Source organism: Lepidothrix coronata, unplaced genomic scaffold, assembly GCF_001604755.1.
Source record: "Lepidothrix coronata isolate B3197 unplaced genomic scaffold, Lepidothrix_coronata-1.0 Scaffold61, whole genome shotgun sequence".
Lineage (NCBI taxonomy): Eukaryota > Metazoa > Chordata > Aves > Passeriformes > Pipridae > Lepidothrix > Lepidothrix coronata.
The window spans coordinates 1,958,787-1,983,491 of NW_016690241.1; the positions used below are offsets into that span (position 1 = coordinate 1,958,787).

Consider the following 24,705-nt stretch of genomic DNA (forward strand, 5'->3'; position numbering starts at 1 on the left):
TCTTTGTTTATGACTCTTTTTTGAGATATAAAGAGCTTCCTTGCAACTGAATCCCAACATAAACCTCTGTAGACCATGAGAATGGATGCATGGAGGAAGACAACCGCAGGTCTGGAAAAGGCCCAGCTAAATCCTAGTCCAGATGCCTGCAATAACTGATGACCGTGTAACTGATGTCTTAGCAAGAAAGGACAACAGAATGTCTACTCCATATTCATGTGTCTTCAGTTCACGGGCTGGGTATCAGATGGTTGTTTCTTCACTTCTTTGTGAGCATTACAAAATTATTTCATCTTCAAAGACTACTATTGGCACTTCGGTCTTCTTTTTTGCCCTGATATTTACCTCAAATATATTTAAAGACATTTGATTTTTGGGTTTTATTGTGGGGTTTTTTTTAGCTTTCTCTTAGTTTTTGTCTCTTTTTTTTCCTTCTCCCCCTCCTAGGCTAAAAATAATAGAATAACAGATTTTTTCACAATCTTTCCTTGCAAGAATACACCCCTACTTCTTCTAGTAGTAGTTCCCTGTCTTTTCCAGTGTAGGATCAACTCTGTGTTGACAAATTGCACAGGTTTCTAAGTAAGGTTTTATGGTTCCTTGTTCAAAGGTACTAATATGTCACTATCTCTACAAAAGATAACTAACCTACTTAATGCTACTTAAAAAACCACTGTTTTAGAAGTCAATTGTGTGTATCACTTCTGCAGAATAAGAGATTGTGTCTGATTTGAGCAGATAATTAGAGAAAAAACTTTTTGGTTTGTAAGATTTATTTTGGCCAACAAATCCAAATACTATCTAGTAGGATGATCAGCCTAGTATTCCTTGTTTGTGTTTTGAGCATATACTTGGTTCTAGTTCCATGTCCTGGTAAAAAAAGAAATAAAATCTCTCCCAAAGCCACCTACCTTTAGCCGGATAACTCCTTTAGCAGTCAAGGATCTGGATAAACAGGAGACATTATTACTCTTACTCATCCCTGCTGCTGCCAATTAACAAGTATCTAGCTAGAACAGATAAATTTGGCTTTGCTGTAAGTCATATCCCAGAAGCTTTCCCACTAAAAATGATTTTAAGGTGACCTGTGTATGATACAAATACTGTGCATTTGTCTTGATGTCCTTGATTAGTCTTCCCTCCAAAATCTACTCAGTCTTTGAGAAATATTGGGATCAGAGTAGCAAGTTAAAGTCACCAAGGTCTTATTTCTCTTTGAAAGTTTTTGTTTTCACAGCTTAACATGTTACCTTGAACATGGATTCACTTATGTTCTTGCTATGGGGCTCCAAGTATTTGAGAAACAAAAATATATACTGAACTCCAAGATTTGAATTTTTTTATGTCCTTGTCTGTGATACAGGTATTGCAGCTTCTGATGTCCTGTCCTCAGAATCATGAAACTTAGTCTCTTATGAACCTCAGTATTTGCCTTCAGAATGAAGCCAAAATCCTTGCCCTAACAGCTGAAACACACCTAGGTCATCATGAATCTGTCTGTCATGAAAATTACTCTGGCTTCACTTCCTCGTTATTCCCCTTCATCTCCCTTTTATTTGGTTAAAGAGCATTTTCGATCTTTGTGTACAAGGCATGGCTGTTTCTGGTTAAGAGGGGTGTGAGTACAGCCAGAAGTACCTAGACCTACAATCCCACTTAGACCTGGGTAAATTCAAAACACATTGAACTATGTCAAGTGCAAATAGTAGTGCAAGCACCTACCTGCTTTCTGGGACAGATGGTGAATTTAAAATATTCAGCTATGGATATTTTTGAATTGGTACTGTCAAAGTGGGTACTGAATATGAAATGGTTCTAGAAATACAAAATGGACTTGACACTGTTAATGCTGTTGTTGAGATTGTACCCCTTTTTAAATTTCTCTTTTTTTTTTACTGAGTGAAAATAAACTAAGTGACCATTAGTTTCTTTAAAAGGAGCCATTTATATTGTATGCTGAAACAGAAACATTTGATAGCATTCTATGGGCAGATATTGTAGTAGAGTGAGAGAGATGTTAAAATGAAAACTGTGCCTTTTCTTCAAGTCTTTTGCTGAAAGATTGACTCAGAAGGGGTCTGAGTATTGACCTGGAGCAGCTGGACATCGAGCAGTGCACTGCCAATTGTTCTAATGCCAGCTTTCTTCCTAAAATAAAAGGGAGATGGGATTCTTTCTTTTTAAGCTGAAATGGGCAGCTAAAGGGAGAATCCCTAAGCACAATACTTTAATCAGAGAAGGAGCAAGAAATAAGTGTAACAACAGCTGTTCAAAACTTTGCTTCCAAGCTTTCAGTTTCTACTGAATCCTTTTAATCTGTACGATAACCTCTTTCTAACCTGTTCTTCTCTGCTGCAGCATTTAGTTTCTCTAATTGTATTTTGCTTCCTAGAATTCTCTGTTGTCATAAAAATGAACATTTCTTTTATATCTTAATACAGATTCTACCAATACTTCACATTTTAACATCATGTTCTCAGTCATTATGAAACTTCCTTTCTTTTATTCTTCTGGAATTTTACTCTGCCGGACATCATGTCTCCACTGTTCCTGTTAAAATTGCAGCCAGTCAGGAGCAGGGATCCATCAAATTTTGCTGCTTAGTAAGCCAAGCTTTTTACAATTTTGCTCTGCCCCACGTGTCCAGGAGAAGGTAAAGGTCTTCCAGATTTTAAGTTCTCACCTAGCTTTTGCAAAAGTAACTGTTAGGGGTGGCAGCCTTTTGAACTACCCTTGCTGAAAGATGGCTTGCTTGAGTTCAGTCCTTATTAGATAGCATATTTGTAGTGAGAAGAGCCTGTAGGCTCCAATGGCATTTCCTGTGATGAAAAAGCTAGTTGGTGTTGAAAAGCAAGGTCATGTGAAACTAGACTCTGCCTGTTCTTTCCTTCATAGTGTCACATAAAGATGACATCTGGTACTTCTAATATACCAAAATTATGGCCGGATGCCCCTGACCACACTGCTCACACTCTCCTGCTACAGCTGATGTTCCAGATCTGCTTTTGTGGGAGATGAAATATGTGAACAACTGTCACACCCACTACAACATCAAACTTATCTCTGAAAAGCTGGAAGGAATGCAGCGTGCAGCCCAACAAAATTTGAGTTCAGTTCTAAAAGTGGTGTTTATCTATGAGTTTGGTTATCCCATGATTATTCAATTTTCTTTTTGCATGAAGATTGCACTTCATGGGTGTCAGCTGCCCCTGCATAGAGTTTTGAGTTAGCATTTTGTTGGGTCCAAGGTGTAAATGCATCTATGCTCCTGCTGCCTAATAGAAGAGACCAGTGGAAGTTTAGAGGCCAATGCACTGAGTAATGGGCCCAATTCTTTACAGCAAGCATTTAAGGGATATTCTCCCTTCTCCCTCACCTTTATACGTAGGAGTGGGGATTGGGTTTCCTGTGTCTGGTTCTTCCCTTGCTTTGCTCAGTGTACCCTGGAGTCCCTTATTCCCCACACATTGGTTCTAGAGTCAGGGGGAAGTGGACAAAACCAAGTGATAATATTTATAAAGAAAACAAAATGTTATATTTGTTTAGGCAGTTTTGGTGTGGCTGTTGTTTTTCTTCTCTTTGAGACTAGCTGAACTACCTGTTCTGCATACTGGTGGAGCTTGAATTCTTCCTAAAGAAAGGAGACAACACACAGATACATTTTAAGTTTTGCTTAAAACATCCATTGTAAGTTGCCTTGTCTGTAATTTAGAAGAGGGAGGAGAAAGTAAGCAAGCTTTTAAACTGAAGTAAAAAAAAATTTTTTTTCTAAGCAGAGTCTTTAAGCACATCTGCTATGTCTTCAAGGACTCTCTACTATACTTGTCACTACCCATTCTTTTGCAGTCTGTTTTCTGGGTTTTTTTACAGACTGCATCACTTGGCATTGTAATACTTATGTCACTAAGTCATTTCTTTGGAGCAACCCTTGGCCAGAAGCAGTATGCTTAATCTCACTTTAAAAACTTGCACTTCAGTGTAGGGTTGCACTAAGAATAATTTGATCATTGTAGTTTAAGGTTAAATATCTACCTCAGATGCTTTCTGCTGGGCTGGAGCTGAAAAGACCCTAGAAGAGATTAGTGTTGTCAATTAACTCCCAAACTGTAGCCTCAGAAATTTCTTAGAAGAGATCCCTTTTGATGTTTATTGAAAGTACAACTTGTTTGCTTTACATCCTTATAACAGTAGAAAGTTTGGTATCAGGTCTGAGTGGTAGAAACTAACACTAAGTCCCATGATCAAAAGGAAAAATCCATGTTTCCTGAAGAACACGAGTTTCAATTTGCTTGCCAAGGTTTGCGAAGAGTGGCCATAATCTATGGAGTGGTAGTTGTAAGGCCCAGAATAGGGACAACAGGACTGCAGGATAGACTACAGAGCATTTTTGTAGTAAAAAGACATTCCCCTCTTTTCCTACCGCTACGCATATTGCAGCCTCAGTTTTGCTTTTAAGATTAATAATTTGCATGGCTGACTGCAAAATGAGTTTGTGCTCTGGAAACCTGTTTCCACTAGAGAAAAACACAAGGCTGTTGCACGTCCTTTTGATTTGTGAGTGATGCAAATTAAAAAGGTGAATATTGAGGGATGTGAATATAGTACATTATTCTTTGAATCCAGACAAGCGTATGAGCATGTGCTTAAATAAATGCATTTGTGGTACTACTTTAGGGATAGAGTATAGTGACATGAAAACTGTTGTAGTAACGCAGAAGTATTTCTGACTGATAACACCACTCCCCTGTTCTTACAAGAAGTCAGTTTTCTAGTGGGACAAAGGGAAATGACTCCTTTTTATACTGGTATAAAACCTACAGTAGATCAGCTGAAGCTTATAGGATTTGAGTGCACACTCAGCTCTCTGCTAAAGAGAGGGTGAACTGTATCTGTTAAGCTGCTTTAGTCCTGAGTGCAATTACTGAAGAACTCTAGAGCAGTGTTCTCCAAACATTTTTGATCATTCACCCCTATCAGCAGAAGCTTTTTCATCAGGTACCCCGAATCTATGTATATTTATTTATTTATAGATTATATACATGCACTGCTGTACTAATATACTATGTGCATTACAAAGCATACACAAAAATAGAAATTAAACTGAGATGAGATAAAGTTGAAGTAAACACAATGTAATTTATTTATTTTATATTTGTTAACAATACAAAAAAATACTTTCTTTCAGCACCCTAGTAGATTGTCTTGTGCAGCACCTCATGTTGGAAACCACTGTGAAAGATCCTATGACAGGATCTTGATACAAAGCTCACGGCCAAGCAGACAGTGCCTGGCAAGCAGGACTGTGGTCATTTGTGTCCTGCTCTGGCAAACTGCTTCAGTCCAGATTCAGAAAGATAATTTCTGTAAAGTGGCTTGAATCTCTCTGCCAGGGGTACTACCAGACCCAGATGTAGCTGTGATGAAAAGCAGTATGTTCACCTGCTTTCTCTGTCTTCTCTCTCCTTCCCAGATAAATAAGATTCTAGCTTGCCTAGCAGGCTTGGGGTTTTGATCATGCAAGGTTATAAAAACTCCAGGCCTAGCTTTGCTAATAATCTGAAGGCTTTTTTATTTCCTGCTAAAACATCAATGGGGGTTATAGCATTTCAGACTTAGTAGAGTCTGGCCCTTAAGGGAGGAATGTAATAAGTTCTTCATGTGGAAGGTAGAATTCACCTATTCAGAACTATTCACAATAAGCAGGAAAGGAGCTGCATCAGATGATAGAAGAAACTGATGGGGTTGAATGAGATGCAGCAGGTCTCTTTTCTTAATTTTAGTTTATGAGGCATTCAACATAAATAAAGAATGAATTTGAGAATAAAATAAAATTAAAAGAATAAAATGTTTAAATGAGAGCTTTGTGAACATAGCAACAAGTGGCCAAGGAACTGGAAGGGCCATGTAAAGGAGCAAATCTGTCTAAAACCAACTTCAGCAGTTAGGTCCAGAAGGCTTAGGAAGCGGGAGGCTCCCTGTGGAGATGTATATTCTTCTGTATTTGCCTTACTGTTTCTACATACAGAGCCAAGAGAGCAATGAGAGACTTAGCAATGAAAACTTGAGGTTCTCGGATACTCCTTTCCCTGGGGGATTCCGTATTCAAAAAGCGCTTAAAAAACCTAGAAAATGAAAGAAGGTTTGGAAACAGGTGCAGTGCTGTTATCCTGACTGGAGCAGCAGCATACACTGATCTCTTCCAGAAAGCAGGTTGACACCAGGACTTCTGATGGATGAACACTGGCTAAGGCCTTGTCTTAGTGAGGGCATGAAAGGAGTTCTCAACTTTCTATGAAACACAGTGGTAAAGAGACAGAAATGCTTGGATGTCAGTAGCAATAAAAGGAAAAAGAATTTTGCCATGTGAGAACGGTGACTTGCTTAAATAACCCTCAATTGTTGCATAAGTGGAGGCTGTGAGACATCTAGAGAATTGAGTTTTCCTCGTAGAAAATGTTGTGGTACTGGATAAACACTGATGTGCTCCACACAGGTGTTGGGCATTTCCTTGCCAGCAGAAACTGGCCAACGCAAGGAGGAGACTTGCAAGAGCAGCTCTATGTGAATTGTTTTGCATCTACTGTGTAATTAAATTGATTTTGGTGGCCTGGCCGTCTGAGCTATATAGAAGATTACATTTCTGCCTTTGATCACTTATGGAAGTATGTATGTCACCTTACTGGTGTTTTGGTTTTAAGCCTATAGATTTGAATCCATGCTTTAAGGTTTTCAGTGTTTTCATTATGTTGAGGATGATTGAAGAGAGTGTAGATGTGGCATGCTCATACCTGTGGATTGTAGGAATAGAGGCAGAGAATACAAATTTCAACACTTTCACGTAACATTACACTGTCTTCAAAATGAGAGAAGAGCAGTAGACCTCCTTCCCCAGTAGTTATGACATTTGATCTGTGCTTACCTACTAATTAGGTATTCCTCGACAGAAAGAGTTTAACGGAAAAATGGTTTATGAAAGTATGACTGTAGATGCCAATACTGTGTTAATTCACACAGGTCAGTGCTTGGGAGCAAGGGGGAGAAGTGAAACAGGAACCAGAAGGGGGTTGGGACATCTAATCTTTCTTTTTGAACAGCCAAAGTCTGGTCGGGCACAGGTGTGGATCCTTATTCTGTGACTTAAAACTGAATATCATACAGATGGACACACTGCTAACCAATGCTGGCCCACCTGTGCTATCTGACAGCTATTCCTTGTCTCAGAACATGTGACCTTAGAAACAGCAGTTGTAGACTTGAAAAGTTCATACTAACATAAACCTCATCTCATTACTTCAGTGAAATGCCAATGGAATGGGAAACTTTGAGGTATGGCAGTGTCTCAAAAATGCAGCAGGAAGGGGGGAGAAAGCAGCAGAGAAGTGGAGCCGGGTGAAGGTCAGGGTCAGATAACAGCAAGCAGCTGTGAAGGCTGAGAATGTGCAGAATGGAGCAAAGGAGAGCAGGGCATAGGTTCCAGTACCAGCCTGAGACATGATAAGCCAGAAAACCAGATGATATGATTAACCAGAGATATTAGAGCATATCAGTCACAGACTGAAACATTTACGGAGGCTCACTTCCAGTTCCTGAACTCAGGAAATATTTTCTATATCTTGATGGGCAGGCAGTTTGGAAGGGAAGCACCACTTCTGTCTGAGTGACAGTCAAAATTCACAGCCCTTATTTAAATGAAGACTTTTCTGGTTACTTGTCACTGAGTAAATACACTCCATCATATCATGAAATCATAAGCCACCCTGATACGAAAACAGCAGCTTACATCTTTTCACTTTTTAGAAAATCAATCTTTAAGTCGATAAGAGCGTACAGGGCAGGACATGGGGCCAGGATTTACAGAGCAAAAAACATACCGTGAACTTCCTTATTGCTATGTTAGTAAAACTTTACCTTAAACATGCATTTGACTCTGCATGTCTGTGTCACTGTCTATGGCCTCTAATTGTCATTGGCTTTTGTTCCAGGTAGATAATTTTCAAATTGTGGAGGATCTAGCTCTGGTATAGTCATCCAAAGATCTGTTCTGAACCCTACTGTGAAGGCTGTGTGCTTCTTCTGTAAGAGAAATACTATAGCTAGGAAATGTGAAGCTCCAGTCACTGAGGTCTCAAGCTATAAATATCCTAATCTGTGGTTACAGAGTGGGAAGCTATTATTTCTGTTGTGATAATGCCCAGAAGCCTCTGTAGGAATCCTTAATGTGAGGTGCTTGGCACTTTGCAAACAGAAGGACACCCTTTGCAGTAGTTATTCCCATGTTACTAATTTAAATTTACCTTGCAGGTGCATGCTTTATAATTATATTTGCAGATTCAAAGAACTGATGTTTGTTTCTGTTTTATATATAGGAGAAAGATTTATTGGCTTTGTCTTCCACTCCACTACTTAATATGACCCAGATTTCATCACCAAGAACCATTTTTAAATTTTTTTTTTAATGTCAGCACACTGTGAAGTTCTTTGAAAATCTCTGCTGTATGAAATGTCTGTTGCTGCTAGGTCCAAGATGAGAAATAGAAGCTACTTTCTCCTTTTATAAACTGAAGTATGTTCTTATAGCAATTAATTCTTATGAAATGTTTCAGCCTTTATTGTTTCACATGTTGACAAACCCCAAGAAGCCTGGACAAGATGACCTCCAAGTATAGCTGGGATCTGGGTTTCTGGATGACTACCAGTAAGCAATACCAGTCTAGTGACCTCAAATCTTTTACCTGCCTAATCTCAGAGTACAACCTACTAACCCTGTGTTTGAAGAGATAGACTTTGGCTCCAGAGTAACAAAGCATCTTGCCTGTAAGGCTGTGGGGGAAGGCACACAATGCTTTTCTTTGCAAACCTAGTTCCATGGCCTGGTTCCAGCTCCACTTGCACCCCGGCAGCTGTGCAGTGTGGCGTGGGCTGTGATGTGAAGCAGTTCTGCAGGCTGCACATAGCAGCTGGGCAGAGGGTGCAGGAGCGGTGCTGTGTTGCTGAAGGACTGCTGAGGATGAGTGGTGCTGTGCCACTGAGGATCCTGCTCTGACTTCATGCACTATTTAGCTCTGAGTTGTGCTTCTGGCTTGCTCTCTGCAGATACAACTCCCTGAAAGCCTTCCCTGGGGGTGCAGTGACTTGTAAACACGTTGGTGTCACCCCGAAGTTAACACAGGCGGTACAAGTAATAAATCCATCTCTTTCACAGGTGGCTGCCTTTCTTCTTCAGTCTTCGTTGTTGAAGAAATGCGCTGATTTCTTAAAACTGACGAAGTGTAGATTTATAAGACTTATTAGGAACCCTAAGCAGTTGGAGTGCTGTGGAGTGTGCCATGTGTCCCGCGTGTGGTAGGAGGATTAGGGATGTTGATGTACACAGTATAAAGAAGTCATTTATTGAACTTTCTGGCTGCTTGCCTATTTTGAGTTGAGATGTTCAGACAGCCTGTAACACTGGTCACTTCTAAGGGCAGGCAGAAAAAGAATGGAAAAAGGCAGTCTAACAACAGGGGCAGGAGAAAAAGTACAAAAATAAAACAGAAAGCACACAAAGTGATACTGTGCATGTGTAAAGGAGCCCTGACTCTAGCAAAATTGCACATATGTGACCTCCACTTGCACCTTATGTGTCCTAAGAAAATATTTAAACGTTCATCTGCCCCTAAGCCTAATGCACCAGCAGAGAGATGTGGTTTGTAATTTCTTGTTCTAAGGTTTTTGCGGGTGTTGGGGAAGAACGTGGAGGATAGAAAGTGAGGAAGTTACAAGTTTAAAAGCAGGTGTGTAAATGCAGATGCATTTTGGAGTGACAAGAGCTCCTTTGCCTCCTAGTCTGGGGTGATAGCAGCAGAGAAACCTTGTCTTACTGGTCAGTTCATGAATCATGGAACCAATTAGGTTGGAAAAGACCTTTGAGGTCATTGAGTCCAACCTATGAACACCACTAGGCCAACTAGACCATGGCACTAAGTGCCACATCCATTCTTTCTTTAAACACCTCTGGGGATGGTGACTCCTCCACCTCCCTGGTCAGTCCATTCCAATGTTTAATCCCTTCTGTGAAGAAATTCTTCCTAATGTCCACCTAAACCTCCTCTGGCACAGCTTAAGGCTATGTGCTCTTATCCTCTTGCTGGTTTTCTGTGAGAAGATGCTGACCCCCACCTGGCTACCACCTCCTTTCAGGGAGTTGTAGCTGAGCCTCCTTTTCTCCAGGCTAGCTCGTCTAGATGAAGCTCACTTAGAAATGCATGTGCACACTTTCCTACAGAGAGTAGTAAAATTTGTGGGAGGCTGGTACAACCCAAAAGAAGCAGGTTGGAAAAAGAGCGTGAATATTATTCCCATGCAGCTCCTGTTATCCGTCTCCTTGGCAGATTCTAGGTTTTGAGCTCTTCTAGCAGGGCAGCAGCAAGAGCACCCCGCTCATCACCCTATCCCAGGTGGGTGCAGCAGTACATGCTTAGTTCTGTTCATGGGAAGTAGCATCGAACACTTTGGGAACTATGTGCTTACCCTGACAACTACTCTCTGTCTTCTGCAGGAAGAGCCTGTTGCTGCTGGGAAGCAATTGCAGAGATCAGTACTGTAGCTACCTTAGCTCAGTTGGGATGGAAATGAATTGTTAAGAGGTTCTGTACTGAAATCAATGTTCTTGCATGATAAGGTTGTCTCTAATGCTTTTCTAAACTATCTGGATTTCTTGGTTGATTTTTTTTAAAATAATCAATTTTTGAGCAAAGCAGAAAAACATTTCCTCATGAGACTTGCTCAAAGCGAGGAAGTTTCAGTGGCATATGTGTGTGTTGCATGTAAATGCAGGTGCTGATGTGAAGGCTTTCAGCATCTCATTAATTGGGTCATTTACTTATTGACTTTTATTTACAAAAGATAAATGAAATGTTCTGATGATTTGCTTGGAATACATACTAGGCTATTTTCCCTCCTTCAAACACAAAAGCCCTACCTTTTAAGGCAGGGTCCTGACATCAAATATTGCTGACGCTTATACAGGTGGATTTTTATTTTAAATTTCTGGAAAGGAGCAAGTTGCATGTGTGAACAATGTGCACTAGAATAGACCAGGAGCCTGGGACAGAAAGATGTGATCGTGGATTGCATCTGCAAGAGTTGCCAGCGCAGCGGGGGACTCCCCCATGGAACCATCCCAAAGCAGCCTTTTGGGATTTAGTTATGAAGGTCACCCTGCTGGTAGTGCAAGTTGTGCTGACATAAAACAATCCATTCTGCTTTGTAGAGTTATTTCATAAATGTGCACAGCTCTGTTTCCAGCCAGATGTGTAGCTGCTATGTGATCTACTAAAAGCTGTATTACAGATGATGTATGAAGTCAGCACGTTGATGGTTGTCTCTAATCTGCTAGATATGCTCAGTGTCATCTGGTCTGCCAGGAGCAGCAAGTCTGCTCTGATGGCTGAGTGCAGTAAAATGTTAATAAAAAACTACAGTGGCAAAAGAAAGTGCAGTGGACTATTGCCAAGGGAGCTGCTGCAGCAGGAATCCCCCTGATGAGGGACAAGGATATTTAGTCTCACAGCCAAATGAATAATGGGAAAAGGATTTTGTAAACTAACACAGTATGGTACTGGTGTAGCATTGACTCTGCTGCTTAAAGGTGTTTGGCTTTTTGAAATTATTTTAACCATAAGACTTGTACCAGTGTTTTGAGAGGTTCTGTTGATAATGGTGGTTGGTAGGTTGCAAGATCTCACCAGAGAAATTAAGTATATAATTAAAGATGTCAACATTAGCTGCAGTGGGCTTTTTATTCTTTGCACTTGTCGCAACTTGAAAGCTTTGTAGCTTTAAAACGTGATGGTAAACACAAAGAAATACTTTCTTAATTAAATGTTTTTTTTACCATGGCTTTAATCTACAACAGGCCACACTTCCATGGAAGACTGCCACAATGCCTCACATGTTCTCATTCTCAGACCAATGCTGTTGGTGGTACAACATACATGTGGTCAATGGGAAAGGTGTAAGACCTGGCTGCCTGATCCACTGAAAATGTCCAGAAATTCAATTGTTTTCTACAGTGTCTTATCACACATGGTAATCTACTGACTAATACCTAAAATTCTTTACCTTTGGCATCCCAGTCTTTTTCTTGGGTGCCCCATGGAAGCTCTTCACCTTTTCTGGGTTGAACTGCCAGCTAGTACACAGCACTACGGGGAAGGAGGAATGGGCAGGGTGCCTTGGTTATCACCACGGGCCTTGGGTCACCATCACATTGAGTGGGAAGGTTGCCTGGTGTTGGGTAAATTATTTGTCCCTGACCTATGCCAGGTTAACCTGCTTAGACTTGACTCTCAAGGGGTTTTGCTGTAATGCTGAAGAAAGCTGGATGACAGTCTGGATTCAGTATACAGCAGGAAAACAAGCTGAATTGCAGGAAGTTCCGTGGTTTGCTAAATACTTTGTTAAATTTTACCATTTAATTTAAATTTTGCTGTTTGATTTACTAAATAAGTTCTCTATTTAATTTGTCATTAACTCAGCGGTGTCTGCTGTGGAGGCCAGGGACTCTTTTGACCAGAGTCAGCACATAGCAGCTGTGTGCTGATTTTCAGTCCTCTTTCATTTGTCCTTGGGTTGCTTTGAGACACAGCTCTTAATGCTCTCTATGGATAGAAGTCAGACTGCAGTGTGTGGATCGCTTTATTGCTGACGCTGTGAGGAAAACAATCCTTTTTAATGCCGGGGAGGGAAGAGAAAGTGGCCTTTCACAGAAGCTGTTTGGAACAATTTTTTTGACTACGGTTATTAGGTGCAGATGTGGAGGCATTGTCAAAGGCTTACTTATAAGGTTGGAAGGGTGCAGTTAAATCACACTTTGCTAAATAGCTTGGAATAAACTTAACTGAACCCAAATGTAGAGCAGAAATGCCTCTACTGAGTGCCCACGCAAAAGTGCAAAATAAGTTTCCAGGGGAAGGTGACCTTGTAAAAACTTAACCAGAAGCATGGGCTGCTGAGAGAGAGCTCATGGTCTAAGAAGAGAACCATCTTCATAAGGACTATGTCCATTTTCTTCTTTCTAAGCCAATATAGTGTCTGTTTGGGAGTTGTTGGCTTTTTTATTTCATCCTCATAGGTTGGCTCTCAGCGCTAAGCAATGCCACAGTACGGATCATGTTTTCATCATTTATATTGAATTTTTGTGCTAGGCAGGAAACTAAGATTCATCTATCAAAATAACAGATGCAGACATCTACTTGCCCTAAAATACTGATCAGAACCACAGCTGGTATAAACTAGGATGACTCCTTTGACTTAGCAAAGCAGGCTTGTCACTGAAGCTTTTGTAGCTTTTTCTAATGAAGATGAACAAAATATATGCAGCATAATATCCTGAATATCCTGGATACTGCTCTCCTGTAGGAACTGGGCAGCAAGTAGCAAATATCTGAAATAAACTGGAATAAAACTCAGAAGAGAACTGTTACATGCACTTACTTTAAGCTGTCTTGACAGGCTTGTCATAAGGCTGTCAAACTGGCTATGGTTTGAGGATAGTCTGATACACATTTCTTCCAGGCCATTAAGAATAGAGCTTATAAGAACTGATATTCTGGAAAGTCAGATAAGCTCCAGTGCTTCCAAAGCTTACGTGAGGCAACTTAGTGTGAACAGAAATTCTGAAAAATCTCACTTGGCAAATATTAGAACATAGTTTTTGATTTTGTTGCTATTTTTTTAGCTCTTTGTATTCCTCTCTACATATTGAAAAAGATGATAAGTTGTTTTAACTCTGTCATATTTCATCAATCAACACTTTCCGTGAAGACATCATGATTTTTTTGATGAATGTGTATTTTCTGACGGAAGTCTTCTGTCAGCACTTTTTAATGTTCTCTAAATAAGACCCAAAAATCCTATTGTACTTTTGCAAAGGTAACTTCTCAGGAATATGAAACAGTCTCTAATTATCTGGACTTAGGAAGGAGAAATTAATTGTCTTTTGGTCTTTGAAAGCTGTGCCATATGTTGGAGGAGAAAGTACTTCGCTATGGCCAAAAAATAACAGTTTCTGCATCAATTTTTCTTAGATAGGTATCTGTGTTTAATATACTTAAATGTGCTATCCTCATGGGTGACTATAAATTTTTAGATTTTTCCTCAAAGAAGGCAATAAAATTACTTTTAGATTCTCAAACTGATGCTTCTACCCACTCTCGTGCCTGATTTGGGAGTATTGGGGTCTGCCAAGTTGCAAATGAAGTTACATTAATTTCAAAGTCAGCCCTGATTAGCTCTGCACAAGGTTTGTTTCCAAGTCATGCAATTTGGATTATCATTTGTAAGGTAATACCTGGGCCTATCAACATAATGGGATATTTTATCATGAACTTCCACTACATTTTGAGTAAGAACAGAGTTTTTTGCACAACAGAGCAAAAGGAGAATTTTCTTTCACTGTGTTATCTTCTTACAAATCTGATTTATCTTGCCCAAAATGACAATGCTCTTGACCTCCTTAAGAATTATATGCTATGTTGTAAGCACTGATATCTTTCCATCTTTTATCCATCCTTTATTCTGAGTCTGTGAACTCTGAGCTACTAAATTACAGGTTGGAAATCAGAACAGAAAAAGTGAAAAAGGTTACATTAAATTCTTAAAAATGCACTTAGTTCTGCAAACCAGCTAAGTAAGAAAAAACCAGTTAATTCACTTGGAGTTCTTATTTTTTCTGTAACGTGTTGCTCCATGAGGAAGACTAGAAACACTGGTGGGATTGAAGTGGGGGGAAGAATGTGACTGGTGGGGACCCACTCAAGAGAGAAAGCAGAGATTGTAGGAGGACATGGAGGGGCTGCCTGAAGGATTGTCATATGGAAGTTTCATCTGAACTTTTTCTTAAATCTTTCTGATTTTCCTCAATGTCTTTGTTTGCTGAGAAGTTGAGCATGCAGCCTGCTCTCTTGCTAGGCATTGGACCCAGCAAGGATGCTGCAGTTTGCCCTGAGCTGAGTTGAACCAAAATGGGCTCTGCAATGCACACAGCCAGAGGGTGAGGTGCCAGCCTCTGCTTCACAGTCATATCTCCAATATGGAAACAAAAATAGCTTTTCCTGTTTAGTTTTTTTCATTTATTTAGAGTCTATTCTTACAATTTGAAATAGCTGTGGCCCTGAAGGAGACATTCCGAGTGCAAAATAGAAGATGGAACCAACTAGTTACAGTAGCAGTAATGACTTGCAAGCTGGTTGCTGCGGATTTCGCATGCAACTTTTTGCTGGCAGACAGGATGAGAAGGAAGAAGAGCTTGAGTTTGTACATTGTATCATAGCAGAAGTTGTTTGTTATTTTCCATGTTCTACAAGGTCGCATAAAGCAAGCCCAAAGTGGTAGTGCTGCCGTGTGTGCTGCCCAGTCAGAGGTTACTCAGTGGAGCTCTGACCCTGTCCTGAGTGTGCACAGAATACTGCGTCTAGCTGCATGTTTGGACACTCCAAGAGTGCTTTTTCTCTCTGACTCTATAACTTATATTGAAAACCCTGATTGGCTTTTAGAGCAAAAAACCCTGTGTAAGTAAATATATTCTCCATGCACACCCTTTATGGCAGAGGAGAGAGAAAAATCTGAATTTTATGTACAGTTGTAATTGTATAATTATTCTGACAACAGACAACTAGGCAAAGCCACTCTTTCATTTGACTGAGTAAGCTTTGAAAAGTAAACAGTGCATGTATGGAACACTGAACTCTTATAATGTCAGTATTTTCTGGGTAAGTGTCATTTAAGTCGATGTAAAAATCCTTAAAAAGTGCAAATTTGCTATTTAAGTTTCTTGTGCAGACAGTTGGCTCTCTATATGGGATATATATGTGTACTTAGATAGAAAGTCATATTTAAATAATTTATTTTAGGCTGGTCATTAACTATGCATAACCCAATTCATGTTAAAATTCAGTTCTTTTCCTACTGAAATTTGGTGTCATTCTTGTTATATGCATATCAGTAAATTATGAATCAGTTGTACTCACATTGCCAATAAAGGCTGTTTTTTAAGACAATGAGATTATACAGGGACTTTCATAATTTTATTTAATCAACAATTAGATTGACGTTTGAGTCAGAAAGTTATTCAGCTTGCTTTTTTAGAGCTGTGTGTGTTCTGCATGACCAGTGAGACACCAAGCCTGCATATTTATTTCAGGAAGGAGAGAAGGTAGCAGATTCTATGTGGCTGGAGCAGGACTGCTGGGTAAGAAAGGATTGTCCTATCCAGTATACCTGGCAGTTTTCCATACTCACTTATCAAGATAAACTTGTGCAGCTACTGAAAATTTAACTACACCAAACTACTTTTTTGTGCTTCTGACTGCTCTTGTCTCCCTAAAGATGGAGTCCAGCATGTACCTATTGTCCATATCCACATGTCTCAAGACCAGCATATTTCACTTCATAAGACTTAATGCTTTATGAATTCCTGTTTGCTGTAGACAAGATTTAAAATGTTACCCCCACTCCCAGCTTCTGCTTCTGAAGGCAGGAATTTAAAAACTATCTCTGCGCTCTACCTGGAAAGTTGCCTGAGCACTGGAGTTGAATTCAATAGCTACTCAGGATTCCATAACTAGGAATACACTCTCTGCTTTGTGTTGTTATCAGAAAGCCATTACTACTGTAGAATATAAAAACCTGATTAAGTTGTGGGGAAGAAGGAAGTGAGGTGCTATAAGTTGTTCATACAGAATCATTTGTAGAGCATTTTATGTCAGCTGTAATACTCAAGTGGGTGCTAGCGGAATATAAATCTCCTTATCAGAATAAGAGAACTTTTTGTTAAGAGGCCTTATTATTGCACTAGCAGTTGAGGTTAAGTTAGTATATCTACTCTAGCCTCATAGTTTTCACTTGTTAATGAAAACCTTCTATCATTTAAACTGAAATTTTCTTCTCTGTCCTTACTGAAACATGGTTTGTGTGGGGCTCTTTACTCTGGTCTTGCTATGTAGAGGAATGTGGTTTCAGCTGAAGTGTTTCATTTCCATTTTCTCAATCTCACTAATTAAAATTGGAAAGTAATCTTTAAATAGATATTTTTTTCACCATTTTTTACAGCCTGTGAAAAAAATCCACTTTTGTTTGCTTTTTTGGCATTCTTTGCAATCTGAAGGTTTACTGTTCAATGTCTTGATGCTATCTTTCCATCCTTCTAATAGCTTGAGTTCACCAGAGTGCCCCCAAACATTAAGGCTTAAGAGCAAGTCCAACCACAGTATTTGTGTAGTTTCATGGAAAATTTCTGCAAGCTATAGTTGTTGCTGTAACTAAGAATGTGAGCTGAGACACAGGAGTACTGGAGAATGAGACCTGACTGACATGGTAGTGGATCTTTGGAGAGCCAGATTGTAGAATGGCAAATCCCATGCTCTGATCCAGGGGGAGAGCTGATGCTGAGATCCAAGCAACCACGTAGTGCAAGGAAGACTCGCTCTTGTTAGGCAGAACTTCAAGTGAGAAGCTGTGTGCCTCCTGCTTTTGATCAGGAAGGTGTTTTTCAGACAGTCCCAAGGCTGAAGGCTGCTGAACTAAGGTGCAGTATTTATTTGTCCAACTCTTGGTTTGGGATTATACGCTTGTCACTATCTTTTTCACAGGGAGGTGAAACTACTCTTAAGTAGTACCCTGTCCATTGGGTTTGTCCATGCTGCTCTTCTCAGGTGTATTGGTTTTCACTGCTTCTCTAGGAGAATAGAGAATGTCCCCTGCCCTTACCTGGTGACTAAGACACTGCCATGAGGTGGAAGCATAAACTACCACTTTTGAAATGGAGTTTAATTAATTTATGCGAGGGATTAGAGGAGAGAGGGTTGTAAGGACTGGTGTCTGTGTCCCTGGTATTGCAGGCTCAATGTTCCTAATTTGGCTTAATGTAATCTGGTGTCTGACTGGCTAACCTCGTTACACTGATACAGTGCTGCCAATCCTTAGAGCCTCCCCTTTTTTTTTTTTACCCCTCCTTTTATGGAATAGTTGAAACAGGCAGAGAATGTGCAAGATCAGTGAAAAGCTGGAGTAATGATAGCGTGGGACTGCAAGGCTTATTACATTATGGGAGGAAGAGGACCACAGTATATATGCATTGTACTGCTAAAAATATTCCCTGTGACGTGGGACAGCAACACTAGCCACATGGTAGCTGTGACTTGTTCTGGTAATGTGCTCTCTTGGGAGTATCAGAGTGCAGGATAAGGTTCCAGTGTGGTGGCAGAGACACAGAACTCAGAAACACATAGATGTGACCTGTGTGACTCTGTGTGGAGCAGAGGCAGATTTGAGAGTCACAGAATTAATGAAAATGAACTGGGCAGGGATTAGAGCTGCAAGAGAAAAGGTGGTATCAGGTTCTAGTGCCTAGGAATCATGTCATATGGGATGAGGGCAGCACTCTCTCTGGAGGACTCAGGCACTGTCCTTCTGGGACATTTTGAGGAAGGCACTGCTTTGACAACGATATGGACAAATAAAAGACTATGCAAAAAAAGCTGCTGAGGATAAAAGGTGCAGGTAGTGTATAAGTGGAGAAATTAAATGCATGCTGCCCAAAAGACCTGCATGCTATAAACTAATAAGTGTGCAGAGCAGAGGAAGAAACTTTTCGGACTGTGTTGTATCATATAAGAGGAAGACACAGAATATGGGGGGAAGTTTCCTGGTGAAGTTTGTCAGACAGTGAGTCCATGCCATCACTTTGGCCTTGTTTTTTTGCTCTAGGGAAGTTAATCATGCTTTAAATTTCTGGTGTTAGACATGCCTTGTGGTGATCAGGAGTGTGCCTATCTTCCCTTCTTGCTTTTATTCTAGGTCCAACACGAAAAATGCCCCTGACTGCCAGTGCCATGGACTTCTTTCAGCTCTTTGTCCCTGACAATGTACTAAAGAATATGGTGGTCCAAACCAACATGTATGCCAAGAAGTACCAGGAGAGGTTTGGTAGTGACGATGCCTGGATTGACGTCACCTTGACAGAAATGAAGGCCTTCTTAGGCTACATGATATCAACCAGCATCCACCACTGTGAGTCTGTTCTCAGTATCTGGAGCAGCGGCTTCTACAGCAACAAGAGCATTGCGCTTATCATGACACAATCACGGTTTGAGAAGATCCTGAAATACTTCCACATTGTGGCCTTCCGCTCGAGCCAGACAACGCATGGCCTCTACAAAATCCAGCCTTTTCTGGACTCTCTGCAGAATGGCTTTGACTCTGCTTTTAGACCTTCACAAGCCCAGGTAAGAGTTAACCTGTTGGCAGGGAACATCCAATCTGTGCGGTCTTGGTTGTCTCACTATGATGGATAGTGCAGAGCATCACTGCTTGAAGAAGAGCTGGGGCTTCACAATGTGAAGCCAGGCTGTGGTGCTGCCATGAAACAAGAGAGAAAGCAGCACTGTCCTGTGCAAGTGCTCATCAGTGTCTGACTGCAGTGCATGCACCAAGCATGTTTCAGTGGGAATAGTGCTCTCTGAGCTGGAGCTGTTTGCTTTAGTGGCCTAAACATGCCTGGAGACTTCTCAATGAGGCTGGCACCGCTATGTTTTGCTATCCTGAGGATGGGAGGGTGCAGGCTTTGCCTGTGAGAGAGAGTGGAAAGGGCAGAGCTGATGCAGCTGGGCTGGAAGGAAAGCTGGTAGCTGCTTCTGCTACAGGCTGAGGATTGGATGGAGGAGCTGAGTTTGCAAGGAATGACTGTCCCTGACCTTAGCAGAAGGTGCTTGCTGTATGTTACAGTAGCAGAGCCACCTCCTCACAATTGAGAAAGGGAAGATAAGCGGAGGGAGCGGTGAAAATCTTTTCTTAATATTTATCATACACTGTTTAAACTTTGTTCCAGTATAAGTGATCTGCTTTTGGAGCTGTTGCTACTGGTCGTGTTCAGAAGTCTGAAAAGAAAATGGAATAAGCATGAAATATATTACTGCTTGAAATAACTTCTCAATCAACTCTCTGTTTTCAGAATATAAATATTTCACTTAGACATTTGGGAAGGGTATTATGCCCATGGTCCTCTTTTTCTTCCTGTTTCCCTTCTGAAGCATCACATTTTTGCCCACTGCACAAAATTAATGAAGCCGTAGATGCATCACATCCATTAAAGTGTGCCTAAAATAAATGGGGAGTGATTACAGCTTATTTTATAGACAATAAAAATCAAACCTGTATAACTCATGAGAACACAGCTGCCTAAAAAGCTGTTAAGGTGGAGAGGGGAGGAGCGGGTGTTCTCACTAAGCCATGCCAGCAAGGTACGTTTCCATTAAGACAAAACAGAGAGTGAGAGACACGGTATTGTTGGGACTGAGCTCTCATTAAGGTATGAAATCTAATCTTTATGGCTGCTGACTTCAGTGGGCAGAAGATAAAGGCTTCAGAAATGTGATCACTGTGTCTAATGTAAATGCTTATAATGGTGTGCTGCGGGACATGCTGTGAGTGAAAATCCATTAAAGGATAAATTTGATTTGCATGTATATCCTTTCTCCCATTCCCTGTCCTGAGCAGGTTTGAGAACTGAATTGACAAAATCACAGCATCCTGTTTGCAGTGGCAAAGTATCTAAATCTCCACAAGCAAAATGTATGTTTGTCCTGAGCTTCGTAAGGAGATGCTGCTTAAAAAATATGGGGGAAGAAGTAGAGACGGCCAGTTCTCTTACTTCCCCTTCCACTTCTCTGCTCCCGTGTCAGTGTTTACGTCAGTGAATTCTGTGCAGCATGTTTCAGTGGTATTGAGTGGAACAAAAAGCAGTAAAATACAGCTTCAAAAATAACCCTGTGAGAAAGAATAAGGGTTTGAATCTGTTGTTAAAAATACCCTAGTGTACCTCCAGTAGCCTACTGGCGGATGTTCCAGGCCTCCTCCTGAAAGGAGCCTTCTGCATAACATCCTCCTGGGTGCCATCAATCAGGGTTGCACACTACCTATCTCAAGAGATGAGGACCCCATCTGCTTAGAACAGCAGGAAAGACCTCTCCCTGCAAATTGTCTTGAGTGCAGATTAGCAGACTGCAGTAAACATAAAACCCAGAATGTCAGGTCCAGTGAGAAATAATAGAAATAATTAAAAATAATAACCCAGTTGCACAGAAACAAATGGAAAAGATGAGGGGAAAGAGCCATTTAGATGGGCTTTCGGATGTGCTGCTTCTGAAAGCAGTTTGGAAAGAGGAGCCCAGCTTTCTGTAATCAGAGATACCCAAAATCCCAAGTTCAAAATGGAATTGTTGCTTAAAGTACACCTGTATCTTAAACATGAAACTTTTGGTACCTGGGTGGCTTGCATTCAAGCTTTATGCTATCATCTTGTAAGCAGCATCAAGCAGCAGAATGACTTGTGTTCCTTGCTGTTGAATGCAGCAGGGCTATTTGGGCTTGTACGTAGACTTGTTACTGACCTTCTTCCTCTGGCAGTGTGGACTCACAGAAGTTAGGAAGATACCATGTTTAACTCACCCCTATGGACAGAGCAGAGACAATCTGCATTCAGAGGCAGTGCAACATCTGCCTTCACAGTTGTTTCTTCTATAGATTTGATCTTTTTTTGGAGAGCTAGAAAAGATTCTTCAAGTGGAATTTCTGTCAGAAAATGCTTACGGGGTATTTTTCTCATCTGTGACCCCTCCCCCCCTCCCCAAAATGTGCCTGTAAAAATAACACCACTGTTGCTATGAAAAGAAACAGGGAGAGAGAGAACTATGCCAATATACCAAAACAAAGAAAACAATCTAGTGAATTATAATTATTTTGCTAAATATACTGAGCAAACAAAAGAAAATAATTACACTACAGCTTATGAAAGAATTGAAAGCCCAGAACATTATAATTGTGTATCAGCAGTGCTAGCTTCAGTTTCTGAAGTTAAAAAATGGTGTTCTGACCTAGATTGGATAAAAAATGACAGGAATATTCTCTGCATCTTATCCTTCCTCAACATCTTCTGTATAAATAAGTGCTACCTCTACCTGAGCAACAAGAGGTGGAGTTTTGGGTCTGTTCGTGTAATCAGTGTTGTTTCTTCGCTGCTTAGCTTGGTAGCTGTGCTGCTGCTGTCTGCAAGCCTGAAGGCAGGGAAGATGCCCTGCCTGCGCTCAGGAGGTATGCTGCACCAAATTCAAGGGTACTCGCCTGCCAAGGATGTACACTGAATTCTAGAAACCAGAGGAGTTCAGGGAAAATAACATCGCTGCTCAAATATCCTTCTGTGCCTGCTGAGTATTTATATGCTTGACACCAGGATGTGACTAGATAGGATTTCTGTCTTTGGCTACCCCTGACTGGTGTGGGAGGGGTCAGGAGCACAGCTCCAGGTACTCTCTCCTTCCCTATCCCTCCAAAGTACCTTCTCTTTGATGTCTTGGAACCAAAGAGTTTTGCATCTGCCCAGTGAAATGTCAGCTGGAAACTTTGGCTTAAGTTCCTGTCTCTAGCTGGAGTGAAAGTGAGGTGAACTGAACCTCTTGCTCCAAGGGCATGGTGCTGTACTTTGGCTTATTACTAGGCAGCTTGTTTGTGTTTCACTCTAGGTGGTATCATAGGGTAAAGCAATTTCAACATATTTCTTCCAAACAAGCTCACAGATTGGATGACAGCTTCTTTGAAAACATAAAGGGGGAAAAACAGGCTGATCAACTTGCTTTTGTGTCCTCACACATAAAAGTTCATTTGGCATTGAGCATTTCCAAATTATAAGATCCTGCTCATGTCCTACCTCTATATTTCAGATTTTTTGTTTTCAAAATGATTCTGTAGGAGTTGAGGGTGCTGGTTCCAAACCAGGACCGTTCTGTCTCAGGGCTTTTGTGATTATGACACAGATACATAAATATTCAGAGAACGCCAGGCACAAGATGTGGAGCAACAGAAAGACAGACCGAGGAGCAATAAGAATATTGAACAGGAAGGTAAATTTCTGTTGTTCTGTAGCTCTTAGCCAGTTGATCCTTTGGTGAAGCCAGATTTTAGGGAGAGTTTGGCAACAGAAAATGATGAAAATTTATTGCTATTTTTAAATTACCTAATGGTAATGGAGTGCTGTAAAAACTGAGTTTTTGTTTTTTAAAAGCGTTGATTGAAGACTGAACAAATGGTCAGAGGAGCATGTAATCATGGCTCCATTGGAGGTGGAAGTTAACCTTTGAATGAGGGCAAAGAGGATCCATAAAATGTGGATAGGTCAATCAAGACTTTGAAAGTGAGAAGAGAAAGAATCTTTGTGATATATTGGAGGAGAACTATCAGAGCGAATTAAAGAAAAATGATGTGGTCAGAGTGATGGCCTAGGAAAATGGCTTTCCAGCAGCAGTCTCTAGGGCAGCATTGCTTTAGCTGGAGGCCAAAACTAAAGCTGTTGCAGTGTGGTTGTGGGCTTGGATGTAAAGTTGGCTGGGTGGGTGAGTTGTTACTCTAAAATGATTAACATTTTAGAGCTCTTACTCAGAAAGAATGGAAAATGTAGGCATTGCCTGGCTGAGAAGACTTTGCAAGGAGTAGGAGGTAAAGAGTGACATTCAGGTTCACTGGCCAGTGAGATCTGCAGCAGGAAGAGAGGGATGTCAGCAATGACCAAAAAAGGAGATAGTAAGGGGGTTCTTAAGGGAGGGAGATGCTCTCAAATGTAGCATAATGAAATCAGAACTGATAGCTAGATGTGCAAGCAGAGATGTCAGATACCAGCAAGAGAATTTAGTTTAGACAGGAGGAGCTTTGGAGCAAAGAAGTAGAAGCACAAGCTACTACTGCAGAAGTAGTGACTGACTGTGCATACAGGTGCAGTTACCCAGAGGACTGTTTGCAGCTGGATGGTACCCACCAAAAGCCAGAGACAAGGCAAGCTGAGGCAGTTTTTCCAGGAGACGGGCTGAGCTGTGGATGGCCATGGAGCTAAGGAGAGGATGAGCTATCTCAAGGACACGTTGGTTCATTATCTAAGTAAAAGGAGTGGAGGAATTCCAAGTACAAGGCTTAGTGGTCCTGGGGCTTTGTCTACAAGCCTGTTTGGGCTGTGGTGAGAGCAAGATGGGTGGAACTTTGGCATGGCAAGAGAGTTGGAAATTATCTAAAATAGAGAAGAAAGGCACCCCTGACAGTGGCTCTCTGTTTTGTTCTGTGAATGAAAGATGTTGCGAGGTGGAGCAATTGCTGGAGTCTCATCTTGGAGTCTTGCCTCTCTGTCACTTGGAGTGTATGTACATATTAAGGAGAAAACAAAGAGTGAAAGTTTAGCAAGTAAATCTAGCAGGGATGAGGATGACCATAAAGTAGAGGAAAAAAAATGAGAAACCCAGTGTGATAGCTGTGGGAAAGCAAAGCAACTGGATGAGGAGCTTCTTAGACCTAAACAGAACTGGGAATTTAAGAGAAGAAAATGGGAATGATTTGTATGAAGAAATCCACAAGATTTTCTGGCATCAGAGGAAGTCAGGAAGAGGGGAGGGCTTGGGGAGTGAGTCAAAGATGGTGAAGAGGCGGCCAGGAATATGTGTAGGAGTCAATTAAGCCTGAATGTAGATTTTTATCAAGATGAGAAGCAGGAAAGAATATGCCATGGGGGCAGTAAGCTCACTCCTGTAAAAGTGTATATTTCAGCAAGAAAGGGGAATAGGGAAGGAGCAAATATCACTTTGCATGGGGATTTGGCAAATACATGGATTTGAGATTACAGGAGGAGCAAGG

General features: G+C 40.9%; 1 protein-coding gene and 1 long non-coding RNA gene across 3 annotated transcripts in view; one reads left to right on the forward strand and one right to left on the reverse strand.

Moving 5' to 3' along the window:
- Window positions 1-24,705, forward strand: part of PGBD5 (piggyBac transposable element derived 5) — a 73,154-nt gene that overhangs the window by 11,734 nt on the left and 36,715 nt on the right. For both annotated transcript variants that reach the window (XM_017817523.1, XM_017817524.1), the window contains exon 2: window positions 18,838-19,265. In XM_017817523.1, coding sequence (XP_017673012.1) covers window positions 18,838-19,265 — 428 coding nt within the window. The remainder of the gene's footprint in view (window positions 1-18,837; window positions 19,266-24,705) is intronic.
- Window positions 19,861-22,823, reverse strand: LOC108498612. Its single transcript, XR_001875244.1, has 3 exons — window positions 22,742-22,823; window positions 21,302-21,488; window positions 19,861-19,916 (listed from the first exon to the last, which is right to left on the reverse strand). It is a non-coding gene; the product is annotated as an uncharacterized LOC108498612 (long non-coding RNA).